The sequence below is a fragment of the Pocillopora verrucosa genome, chromosome 3 (genome assembly GCF_036669915.1).
Source record: "Pocillopora verrucosa isolate sample1 chromosome 3, ASM3666991v2, whole genome shotgun sequence".
Classification (NCBI taxonomy): Eukaryota; Metazoa; Cnidaria; class Anthozoa; order Scleractinia; family Pocilloporidae; genus Pocillopora; species Pocillopora verrucosa.
Window position 1 is genome coordinate 23,857,236 of NC_089314.1, and position 12,325 is coordinate 23,869,560.

General features: G+C 39.1%; 1 protein-coding gene across 2 annotated transcripts; it reads right to left on the bottom strand.

Moving 5' to 3' along the window:
• Window positions 1-312: 312 nt before the first annotated feature.
• Window positions 313-9,482, bottom strand: LOC136279899 (allene oxide synthase-lipoxygenase protein-like). Of its 2 annotated transcripts, none has more exons than XM_066164344.1 (14): window positions 9,354-9,482; window positions 8,547-8,655; window positions 8,341-8,420; window positions 7,295-7,713; window positions 6,925-7,113; window positions 6,281-6,759; window positions 5,817-6,080; window positions 4,962-5,245; window positions 4,675-4,875; window positions 3,736-3,999; window positions 3,397-3,598; window positions 2,439-2,650; window positions 1,720-2,067; window positions 313-1,291 (listed from the first exon to the last, which is right to left on the bottom strand). In XM_066164344.1, exons 2-14 carry the CDS (start codon window positions 8,635-8,637, stop codon window positions 1,112-1,114), a joined length of 3,213 nt encoding a protein of 1,070 aa, XP_066020441.1. In that variant the 5' UTR covers window positions 8,638-8,655; window positions 9,354-9,482; the 3' UTR covers window positions 313-1,111. The 2 variants fall into 2 exon arrangements, with proteins under 2 accessions (XP_066020441.1, XP_066020442.1); XM_066164345.1 differs by having other exon boundaries at window positions 8,547-8,652; window positions 9,354-9,461.
• Between the last annotated feature and the right edge of the window lie 2,843 nt (window positions 9,483-12,325).

Below are 12,325 nucleotides of genomic sequence, written 5' to 3' on the forward strand. Positions count from 1 at the left end.
GTTTTTTTTCGCGAGATAGAAAGTACACTTAACAAAAACAAATTACATAGAAGAAAATATTACCTTTTGTAACACAATCTCATCTGGCTTATCCTAATAAGCGCTTAAATTGAAGGAAGCAGATTTAAAAGCGCTAGCGAATGGCAGGAGTTGCTCTGGCCAGTCAAACACCTTTCTTAAACGCTTGACTGGCTTACCGGGCGTGTCTACTTGAGCAATGTTGAGTTACTCATTCGGTTAAGTGACTCCTTTCATTGCTGATTCAATTGTCTTTCTTTGATTAAGATAATAGATTTAGCATACAATACTGGCGATTATTTGATTTACTTTTATTAAAGAAAGTAAAATTACAATACGATTAAGTAGATATAGGAAATGTCCCTACAATAGTGACGTTATGTAACGCAATACACTACACACACACCAACAAGCCTTTTTGCGGGCTTAGCCGGTCTCGAACATCAGCACTTAAAATGAATAATTGGTCAGAGCTGTTAAAGAAGGATCAAAGCAAATTAAAAATCAGTGAATGTGTTTGTCCTTGAGAACGATTGAATACGCGACAAATACGTACAGAGAACACCAATAAACATTCAGAATAAATCAAATATAATTTACCCGTGGTGAAAGGAAAAAGGAACACCCCAACTTATTTGATTTCTGCCACTTTCACCACCATGTTGAAAATAACGCTACCACAATGCAACGCAATCGGAGTGCATTCAGTGGGAGAGGACTATAACTAGTTTGATTTGGATCTGTCATACACGAGTTCCTCGATTATGATCATTAAAATAATTGCCTAAACGATAAAAGCATTTTACAAATATTGGTGGAATGGTAAAATTAACCAAAAAGGTAGCAGATGATGTCGCTAGTATCACTAGAAAATTGCCAAATATTCTTCTGGTTAGCTCTACCGTTATTTAACATTTACATTTTCTATAATAAAAGAAGCAGTGTAAACTTTGTTTCCTATCTGGTTATGGACATAAATATAGATTAACCCCTCAGTAACAACGAAGTTTTGGTATGGTAGCTTTCTTCCATGATGTAGTTAGTCATTTATTCGACAAGTATTCTGGCCATTCTGTTCTCTTTTGTAGTATCTCTAAATGGCTATACTGTTTGGTGTTCTCTCTGGCAGCAGATATTCGTAAGGGACCTCTAACCGTTTATTTCTTTCCTTTATTGCGCTGGAAATCTCATTGAGCTTTCCTTGAAAGCGTAGAATTGCTTCCAATGCAGCGTTGTCGGTGAATAGGCCGTCCGTATAGTCACCAAGGAAACGCTTGGGGAGAAAAAAAACGGATGATTTTTTAGTAAGTGAAGGTAGGAAGAGTTATCCATAAGTCAGCACGTCAGCTTTGTCCGATAAAGAGGTCGATGAGACTTTTAGTCTCCCTCCGACCAGGAAGATAAATGGGTTCCAAGGGTCGTTAACTGTGAGTCAAACCCTTTAAAATGCTGGGGGTGACCTTTGATTGACATGCCTCATCTTATCCTAGTCTCGTGGCAACTCCTAATTGTTTCTTGAAGCTACCGTAACCTGAACAATCTTTGGTAACAGTGAGTCTCGTGTTCAAACTTGAATTCAACCAATATCCAGCACCATTCACAATAATGGATACTTAAATATGTCGCATTTTGATCAATTTGGCTATCTTCCCCACATCCCCTGGTCATATTTTGAATCAGGCTGACCTGAATTAAAATTACCTCGTCTGGAAAGATGCGTGTCAAATCATACACTGTTGCTATGGTTACTCCCGCCTGATGCTTTGTTGGTAAACATTTCATGACATCTTTTATGGTTACAACTCCCTTCCTTGTGGGAGGCGGCTGTCGCATCAGAGCGGGAGCGTTTGGCGGGAAACCAAAAGTATCCATTTGAGAAAAATTCACAGCCGCGTGTTGGCACGAGCAGGTGAAGATTATGATAGTCAGCAGATGTGTCAGCTCTGGGATGCTTTTAACCGATACAGGGAAGCCATGACATTTCTCCCCGTTACGCACAGGATAACCATTGTTGTGGAGATCCAGAATCCACGCTTGGAGCTCTGTGTCCTGTGAAGAGTTGTTAAACCATTATTTCAAAAGACCTGGTTGAAACAGTTGGAATCGTTGCTTTTGCATTAATATCAAGGGCTGTAAGATATATTCGCTGAGAATTAATGGCCGACGATGCACCAATAAGCTATATCCCAACGAGCAACGACTCTCAGATACACGAGTCGTCTAGAACTTCTTAGTGTTTAGAGTGGATATGTTTGCATGCGGTTTTAAGAAAATTGCTTAAAGATATATGAAGGATGAGTACGTCCAGGGTTTTAACCTAATGACGTACAAGAAGAACACTGGAATATAAAGAGCATTCCCGAGAACTTTTTTTTTAACCTCAGAGGGACACTGGGATGTAACACAAACACAATACTTGCCATTTGAATGTCATGATCAGAATGGTAGTAAACTGATAGAATGTCTTTGATAAAATCGCCGATGGCCTGCCACAGACGTAAGGCGTCGTCTCGATAGTGGAAGCCAGGAAGCTTATTTGCATCAAAAACCCCTCTCTCTTCTAACACTTTGGGAAGGTCATACGATGACCAGCTTAAGCTCTTGTAATACTTCTTCATAAGAGCTATGTGACCTGGGGATAAGAAGACACCATGCACTGTAAAATAAATAATCTTTAAATTTCCTCAGCTAAAGAGTAGCCTCATCCACGTCTATAGAGCAAAACTGGCGATCATACACTGCACTCATTTAGTCTTTGGCCACTATCCTTTTGTATGGCATTAAGGCAACATTAAAGACTGGACGCAACCTGATTGAGTGGTATGAACCCTGAATAGAAAAGCCAGAATTCCACTGGTCTTCCTCTCTCCAATTTAAGGGTTAACACCCATAATATTTTCATTTAAATATGTTTCATTGATTTGCTCTTCTGCGCCAGTCCCAGCACTAAGAACACCACTGAGGGAAAATAGATCCTAAATTTTTGTAACCATGTACACTTCAACCACTTTTAACGTATAAATATCATACTTGTGAACTGCGGTTTTAGAAATGAAAATGTAAGCGATCTTCGCAGTGATGAACATTACTTAAGCAGAAATAAAAATAACGACTGAAAAAAATTCAGAACATCTGAAAAAAAAAATTCTCAAAAATAATTTTAATATATTCACAGTCATTGATCCATCACTTCGCGAGTGTACTACGAACCAACATAAAAAGCAGCTCCTAGTTGGTAGTGCACCGCACCGGTATCGCAGAGGTCATGGGTTCACATCCCGTACAAGCCTGAATTTTTTCAGGCATTATTTTCACTACTACTTCAGTAATGTTTGCGAAGGTCGCTTTCATATTTAATGTACACTTCATTGGCCTTACCTCCACCACCCAGGCTAAGCGTGTTGTCCGCCACACCTCCGGCAGGAATAAGTCTCTCTCTTCCAAGCGTGTTGATGGCCAGAACTCCTCTCACGTGAGGGGACAATAGTTTCCACAAGGGGTGGAGTGCTGGCAATTGTCTCCTGCTGGCAAGAGCGACAGGCTCCATGAAAAGATGAGTACGAAGTAGATGGGTTATCATCTGTTAATGCAAAGGAAATTTCGATCAAATTCTATAAGAGATATCGAGAGAAATACGTTAAGGCAGAAACACTGATTCAAAAGGGTAGTATTGTCTTGCTAGGATTCGAAATACAGGACTGACATTTTAAGACTTACTTGATGCCATTGTGAGTCAGCATTGCGAAGCCACATTTTGGCGTAGGTCCAGTCTAGCTCAGAATCATTTGGGGTCCATATTGGGTTTGTCTCACTTGGCTCTTGATGGAACTGAATTGCTATTGGCACTACATCCCCACTACCTCGAACATAGAACAAACCTAAAGATGCAGACGTGTAGCGCCTTTCTAGTTTTGAATCGTTTTGTCCATAATGTGGAATGTCGTCAAGAATCTCGTAATCTACCATGTACACACGGCCATCCTGAAAATGATACAGTGATAAAAGCCTTTACTTAATGTTCCATACAAACAACTCTTATTGCCGACATCTTCCTCGCAAAGTAATTGTTCCTCTTTAGAAAAGGGATAGTTTTCTGGTGAATTGCAAGCTAGAGTGAGAAATTCTCTCAAAAAATCCATTGGAGTATATAATTCACTTTGTTTATTTTGCTTCCGGATCCTCTTAGAAAGGTTTTTTTTTTCCGACACCACAAAATTAAATTTTAGTTGGAGAAGCCTTTGGTCATTCAACAATTTGCAATTGAGTGCATGTCAAAAGTGATCCGTGATTGCTTTGGTTTTACTTAACCCTGCTCTGTGATTGGTCCAGAAGACTTGCGCCATCCTTTCAACTAATAAGATGTAAAACTAAAAACTTGATAACTCACGTTTTTCCGCACTTCAAGCAATTTGCTTCTTTTCACTCTTAGGTCTCATTGGCTAATGATGATGAAACCTTTGTTATGATTGGTTAAGGGAATTACTTTTCAATTAAGTGACAGGTATAGGGACGCTCAATTGAAAACTGCTGTACTTCTCTACGTTACAGATGTTTACTGTCCTGTTCCCCCTAAAAGTTCCTGAGTTCTTGACATTTATCTAGATATTTAGCACTAACGATCGAATTTGATACTCAGTGAAGAGTAGAGGTCCGTACCTTTATTGCGTTTTGCAGTGTATCACCCGCATCTAGGAGATTGCCAACCAACTCTTGTGTCACGGGAAAGTTGGAGGGAAGTTTTGAGCATCGCATGATCGTGTCAGGATTGCAGCCGTTAAGGAACTGTGCTCCGTAGAAACGGTCATCTTGCCAGCGCTTGGAGGCCAGAGGAACCTCTCCAACAAAAGAGACGAACGCCTACAAAGTAGTGTTTGTTAGCATCTGAAAATGAGAATGTTCAAGATCTGAAATTGGGCATCAATTCTGTAGTGTTAATCTGTTACCTTCTTGAAATCATGAAAATCTTCCCAAGACTCAAACATGTTCAGCAATTTAACCAGCCCTAGGTTGATTAACGCTTTTCGCTTTGCCTGGTAGAGGTCATCGATTGCTTCTTCTGTAAATCGTACGTCTTTTGGAAGTGTCCTCACGCTCTCGGATTTGATAAACCCTGGAAATCCGTCAAAATTGGGATCATCTCCCCACTGGTATATTTCTAGCCGCTTTTGAACCTCTAGGCGTCGTTGCTTTTTCAGTACCTCGTGTTGTTCATCTGTTATCAACTTTGCTAAAAGGGACAAAATTGCACATCATGAAAGTTAGTTTTAAATTGTCTCATGAGAAAAGAAAGGGATGAGTCAAGATGAATTTCACCTTTAGAAATTCGTGCATAACTCTAAATCTTTGGCTTCTTCGTGTGGACTATCCAGCTATTTTGAAATTACAAAAAGGATACAAGGGAAGCTCAACTAAGTTGTAGCACACGTTGTCAATGCAAAGTGACGCAAATGCAATTGCAACTCTGTAATTGCCGATACAAAAGTTACTTTATACAACAACTCTCCAGGTTTAAGGTTTGTAATAACCTCCAAGGGATGAAGCCTTGAAAGATAAATGTAGAGAAACACCCAAGAAACAAATTATATTGAGACAGTTTTTTGGCTAGAGATGATAAGAAGGGTTGAAAAAATAGAAATTCTTGAAAACTTGAGTTTTCATTCTTGACAAGCATGGCCCTCGGCGAAGCTCCTTTGAAGTTGCAGTTGTCCCAAATTTACCGAAAAATCTCAGCGATATCGTTGTCAAAGTCATCCTTTCATACAACCCTGAACAACATGGTTGCTTCCATCAACACTTACCTTTTCCTTCGAAGAAGACGGATTCACTCTGTGCCCACTGAAAGCAAGGGAATTCATAAAGCCTTTGGGGATCTTGGCTACAGGTAATCATGATTTTCTCCACAAACCAGTCACTTAACAATCCACTTTGATCATTGTGTAGTTTAATCATTAAAAGCTCCCCAACATCTTCTGCAGCAAGGAGATAAGTATCTTCTTTTCCAGCTTCAAGATCGTCATGGAGCAATTTGTCCATCAAAAGAGGTCTTGTTCTTCCTTTGGTTCCTTGGAAAACGTTTTTTTTTAAAAAAGCTATTATTGCAGTAATCATAAACATTTACCATTCTAAATATCAAACGTTAGTTCATCTTTGCCTTCAGAGAGGGTGAACTCTGAATTGTAAAGTATTTTTCCATTGCATAACCGTGACAATAGATTTAATGTGAAGAAAGTGTTTGAATTGAAGTGTTTGAATTCAGTCTTACCTGTGATGGTGAGGGTTACATCGGCGTTGGTACCAGCATATTTTCGATCGCCAGTGAAAACTGAGATGCAGTAAATGGACATATCTTCCCCGGTTTTCGAAGGTCGCCGCAGATTCAATTTATTGCTTGAGCCAGATTGTACTTTTAATTTCAAGTACGCCGAGGAATTGTAGTCGTAGATAGTCTTGGCTGGTGGCACTGACAAAGATGAGGGCATATTTTCTAACGAAGACCGTGTTGATTCAGTTACGTCTAATGGTATAAGTGAAGTCAACTTGACGTTAGCTAAGTCCAACCAAGGGTGAGTGACTTGGTCCCAGACTCTAGACGCGTGGAGAACAAGATGTGAGTCCTCGGGTTGTATTTCATGTAGTTGTATTTGAAGTTTGTATTGAATACCACCGTCTGACATGCGCTCTTCAAATTCAGAAGTTAGATAATCTTTAGGTCTCCTATCTCCCTCCCAACGGAATGTTTCCCTACAGAAAAGAGAGGAGAAGTAAGTTAAGAAATGATTGATTCTCTTGTTTAAAGTTAGCCGAGCTCTGATTCATTCGTTCCAGTACAAGCTTCTAAGACTGATTGATAATGACCATACATCACACTTTTTAGTATGATTACAAAGAATGGACAACAGGTCCTACCAAGGTTTTCTTTGCTCTTCTTCTGTCATAAGTCCAGTTTCTTCTCTATCATCAGCAGGGACGAGGCGAAATTTGGCGTAGCGAGGCACACCGTCTTTCGCTTTGTATTCAAACGCCATCCACGAGTAATACCGCTGATCAGTAAATGAGTTAGGAGCTCGACGAAATGCAGCAATGGTCAAATAGAAGCTGTATTTGTAAAAACAGAAAAAAAATAACTTTCTAAATTTCATTTGACCAACTCTTTGTCTTTTTGTGTTACTGGCTTACCATGTAGCAGCCGGCGTCGTGAGCATTCTGAAAACAATTTTGGGTTATTATACTTTTGGGTCATCAGTGTTTTCACATATTTTACATTGATTGTACTTACTGCCAAGGATCCTCCGCACAATAGGTCTCAAATGCTTTTATGTCTCCATTCAACGCACTAAGCATCTTGTCTAAGCTATAAAGGCTCCAATATGCAGCCTCTTCGCCAGTATACAAAAACAGATCGAAAGGTGATTCAAAGTCACTGTCGGCAAACTTGAGAGTCGTTAATCTGATGTCCAATTCGGCATCGTCCATCTTAACGAGATTACAGTGACGGAGACGGACTGGAAACACCCTTTCTGCAGAAAAAAATTCGTGGGCAGGGAGGAGAGGGTTGTTTAAGACTGTTACAACTCCAGATGCACCTACACCTCTCGTCTGTTGTGTAACGAGTGACCTGAGAACAAAGCCGGCTTGAAACTTTTTTACATAAAGTGCTAATTGTGACGCACTGAACGGTCCAGCTTCTGGTGGAGGCTGTAAAGGGAAGCAAAAACACGACATCAGTCATGCTTACAAATCACGGTTATATTTGGAGAGGCCTTAAACACAAACAACATAAGAAGGTCGGTAAATTTAACATCCTGTAGTTGATTATAGAAAAACATGCTATTTTTCTTGCAAAGAACGTGCAGCACTGTTGATCCTCGCTGTATGCAGCTGCAGGGCATGTATCACATTTGAACTTAGTAATGGTTTAACTCATCACAGAGTTCTGTGTAGTTAAACGGTCACGCATCGCAACGCGGAAACCGCAGGTGCGGGGTTCTATTCCTTAAGAGAAGTCAGATTTGTTCCTTATCCCACTCCCGTCATGACCGTGACAAGACGGATAACCTTTTGCTGTAGTCTTCAATACTGGTGTTTAGTGTTTTGGATAATGTATGGGAAAAAGATTTCGATGAAACAACAAAAAATACAATAGCGAGAACAAAAACGACAAAAAATTAAACAGAGGGTAACCCTAGACGAAAATCGTTTCTAATTTTGATAACGATGATGGCGATTATGAATTATGAGGGTGACGTTAGCGATTGCGTTACCGAGACAAAAGCTATATTGATTATGAAATTTTGATGAAAATTCTATGAAAAAGTTCTTCACCTCGTCTGCCTCTGCCATCTTTTTTTCAAACAATTCCACTCTCACTGATTCCTTAAATATCTTGAATCCCATATTCTTCCCTGTTGAAATACACATACAACTCCCAAAATTAGTTCAAATCGTTTACATTGGAAATAAGAACATTTAGAGACAGCAAGAGAGGATAAATATGCTCTGTTTGAGACAGTTTTTTTTTCTCTACTTACATGGTTCTCGTTCTTCGCTTACTTCAATCGTCGGCCTCTTAATAGTTCCAATGACTTTGTTCTTCTTCCTCTTTGAAGGAATAATCCCCATCTTTACCCGGATATTCTGCTTTTATGTTATAAGTAAAAAAGATAACATTAGCTAATTTGTCATGATCTGGCTCAGTCCATGTTCCGTGGAATGAAGGGCAAAATAAAAGACGACAAACACGTTGCATGTTTACTGGTGCATTGACTTTTTTGTTCAGCGGAACATTACCGATAAAATTGTTCAAACAGGAATCTATTGTCGTGACGTGAGAAGGGAGAAAAAGCATTTGCATAATACCATCAGTTTTTTTCATTTGCACTCGCAAAGTGAGCTCTTTGAACATAATTTATGATTAAATTTGCTTACTATGGCTAAAGCGGCGCTAGTTCGCCCTCACGACACGTATTCAACTACAAAACTGATTCCGTTGTAATTTTCAAAACACATTGTAAGTTACAAGGACTTTAAAACTCATTTCGTCAGGTGGAGTCGGCTAAGCCTTGGGTCTCTCTTTTGAATCATCTCATCTCGTTTCGTTTAACGGCCTGGTGATACATTGCTTCGCTGATGAAACGAAACAATTTATTTATCGGACGACGGGAGCTGTACGTGAGTTAAGACGAAATGTGCAGAGTACAGTGTCAAAGTGAAGAGGGTACGAATTGCTCATAAGCAAGGTTAAAATCATTTGAGCTCATGACGATAGACTAGTTTGTCTTGAAACATTCTACAGGACCCTTCGGCGACACATGCAAGTCGCAGCGCTTAACACGTACCTTTGAAACGTTTTCACCGTGTAGATCTTGTTGCTAAATTGCGTTTCTTTTTTTTGTTTATTCCCTCATGTCTTTGAATCTTTACACACTCGTCTTTGGTTGTTTCCGTCACGTCATTTAAGATAAATATTGAAAATACGTGTTTCCTAGGGATAGAGACCCTCAGTAAACAAACCTGTTTAGTATGCCCTCGAGGAGCTTAATCAACTCTGGGTCTTTCTTTAGATCATTGAACCTTTACTAATTGCTCTCTTGTAAACATTCAAAAGTAAAATGGAACGCATTATTGAAGCTTAAAACTCCTATAAAGACAAACCATAATACAAATTGATACAACTTAAAAAAAATTTCTCTGTCACGTTATCTTGCATTTCTTTTTCAAAATGCTCTTGCAGCAGTTGTGATAGCAATATGATCTGCGAATAAACTTTAAATATAAGTGAGCATTGTGTACTGTATTTGCATTTGCATTCGCTTGACTGTTTATGTTGCGTTTATATGGTAATACTGTTGCTTATGACGCAATCCTCGGAATCTTTTCTTTGGATAACTCTATAGTTATGCCCACGTACTGACGTCTGACGAGGACAATGAAGGCAGCGCGAGTTCTCTGATGATAACATATCAGTCATGTAATGAAGGACTCTACTGTGTACCATGTGGGTGTTGTTGATGGCAACGGAACGTGCTATTCACATAATGCCCACGCTCAACTTATTTCAGAGATTTCTAAATTATTCTCATTGCACAAAGTGCATTCAGTAATGCTGGGTAGCATTTCATATACAATTAAAACGGTTTTAAGAACTGAGTTGATCGAAGACCCAATCTATTTTGATTTTTGACCTTTTTATGCACTCTATTTGACCTAGAACCCGATGGAGGACGGAAGTGGTTAATGGCCTATGCTCCAACCGGAGCTAAGGGAATATATATATATATATTTGACCTAGTGCAGCCTCATCAATTTTCCTGTAACAAAGCCAAGAAAATTTTGAAAAGTTGCGTTGCTTTGATTCATTTGATTGTTGGTTGCACCCCAACGCGATGGAAAAATTTTAGATTTTTATCATGATTACCTCCACGGGGGGCTCAATTTTTTCCGGGTTTTTCTTTGATATCACTGATTCTCTCTAATATCTTTACTCCCTTGGAAAAACTAGGAAGAGAATGAATCTCGTAGTTTTTTTTTTTTCAGAAGTTGTCTTTAAAGACTATCTTTCAACTTACATACAACAGAGCCATACTAACTCTACGTAAAATCACTTACAATAATTACGATACTAACAATGTACTCGTTACTTACAATACTACCCCCAGTTTTTCTATATATATTTATCAATACTCATGTTTAAGACTACTTAAAAATGATTTTTTTTTCTAATACTAGCTTGCAATACAAATTATACGATTCCTACTCCACTTGCATTACGAATTTTAAATCAATAATTAGCTTACTCTACATACTAAACAATATTTACTTACACCAGGTGAGGCTATTACAATTTATGAGAGGTAGACTAGAACACAACACAGACACAATGCAGGTACTTCAGTTACATTTCGGAGCTCAGGTTCGTTACCAAAAAGAAAAAAAGAAGGTAATGCTGACTTTGAATGAGCTAACTACAATTTTCAAAATTTTTTTGAACCTCGTAGTTGATATAGGGAAAATCTTCTCAATTCTTTCAAAAGTTGTTTCGGCACGTATTGGGATGCAATTAGCGTACTCCAGCGGAAATTGTGCTGACCTTATAAACAATGCATATCTTCTGTTTACGTTTTGTAGTTCTCCAATACTAGTGAATGACAGAATGGTAAATCAGTTCATTCTGAAACTTATGACCACATTTCACCGATGTGTCCACCATTTACGGGGGATCTGTTATTCACTTCAAGTGTATCACACTAATCGATTGCGTATTCCAGAAAATTATTGTAAATTTAATACATGATTAGCTGGCCCACAGACTATTATCGTATTGAGTTCATGTAGCTTTTTCTCTAAATTAGCTGTCAGTGAAAGTGCGAACGAGGAGGTGGAGTGGGGAGGAGATAGCGACAAAAAAAGTGAGTGCTCATGGAATAGAAAAACAATAACAGGGAGAAGGGAACAGCGACAGGGTGCACTCAAATGAAAATGGTAAAATATGGAATGGAATGTGTGGATCGTGGAGTAGATGGTAAAAAAAAACAAGGAAAAGGAAATAGTAAGAAATCACTGGAACAAGAAAAGGAAACGGCGATCGAGCAAAGAGGATCAGCGGCTTTTTCAACGCGGGAGCTGAATTTTCCTGAGGGGCTTTGACCTTTTTTGCGAACATGTTGACTTCTTTTTTACTCAGTTCCCCTGTTGAGGTGATAACCAGGCAGTGTGCGCGCACTGATGACGTTGCATCATGGTCGTAAAAGAAACAGGCAGTCCTATGCAAGTTGTCGTGGTCGGGTGAACATCTTTGATGACAGCGAAAAAATAGCGTGAATATACATGGAATGCAATGGGGATTCATCGTTTGTTGTCATTCCTTCGAAAGTTTAAAAGTGTTGATGGGCCTGCACGACTCCTGTCATTCCACCGCGACGAATTCGTTCCTAGGAAGGAACTGACAAGATTCATAAAGAATTGAAACTGCAGAAATGGCAACAGTTACACTCTCAGCCGATAGCTTTATAAATAATATCAAATTCACAAATTACATTTCTAGACACGATTATTTCACGGGGAATCGACCCTTGACACGCAAACGCATAACATAGACCTTTTAGCCCACGAACTCATTTTTTTCGTGTCATTCACCGGGCGTCGGAATACGAAGTTCGTAAAAAAAGAAGCGCTACGCCTCTTGAGAACTAATTCGTCACGATCCATGTTTAATATAAACGCACAAAGTTTCAAAATACGCTCAAAGAATAGAGGATATCTAGATGAAGGTTTTGAGAAAAGTATCTTGAGTTACTTTTTGCGAGATAGA

Bases quoted from the DNA above. Each gene is read 5' to 3' on its own strand.
- LOC136279899 (XM_066164344.1), bottom strand. From the start codon at position 8,637: ATGGGGATTATTCCTTCAAAGAGGAAGAAGAACAAAGTCATTGGAACT. The intron at 4,000-4,674 runs GTACGGACCTCT...TATCATTTTCAG, and splicing joins CACTGCAAAACGCAATAAAG to GATGGCCGTGTGTACATGGT. The intron at 2,651-3,396 runs GTAAGGCCAATG...TCTTATCCCCAG, and splicing joins GCTTAGCCTGGGTGGTGGAG to GTCACATAGCTCTTATGAAG.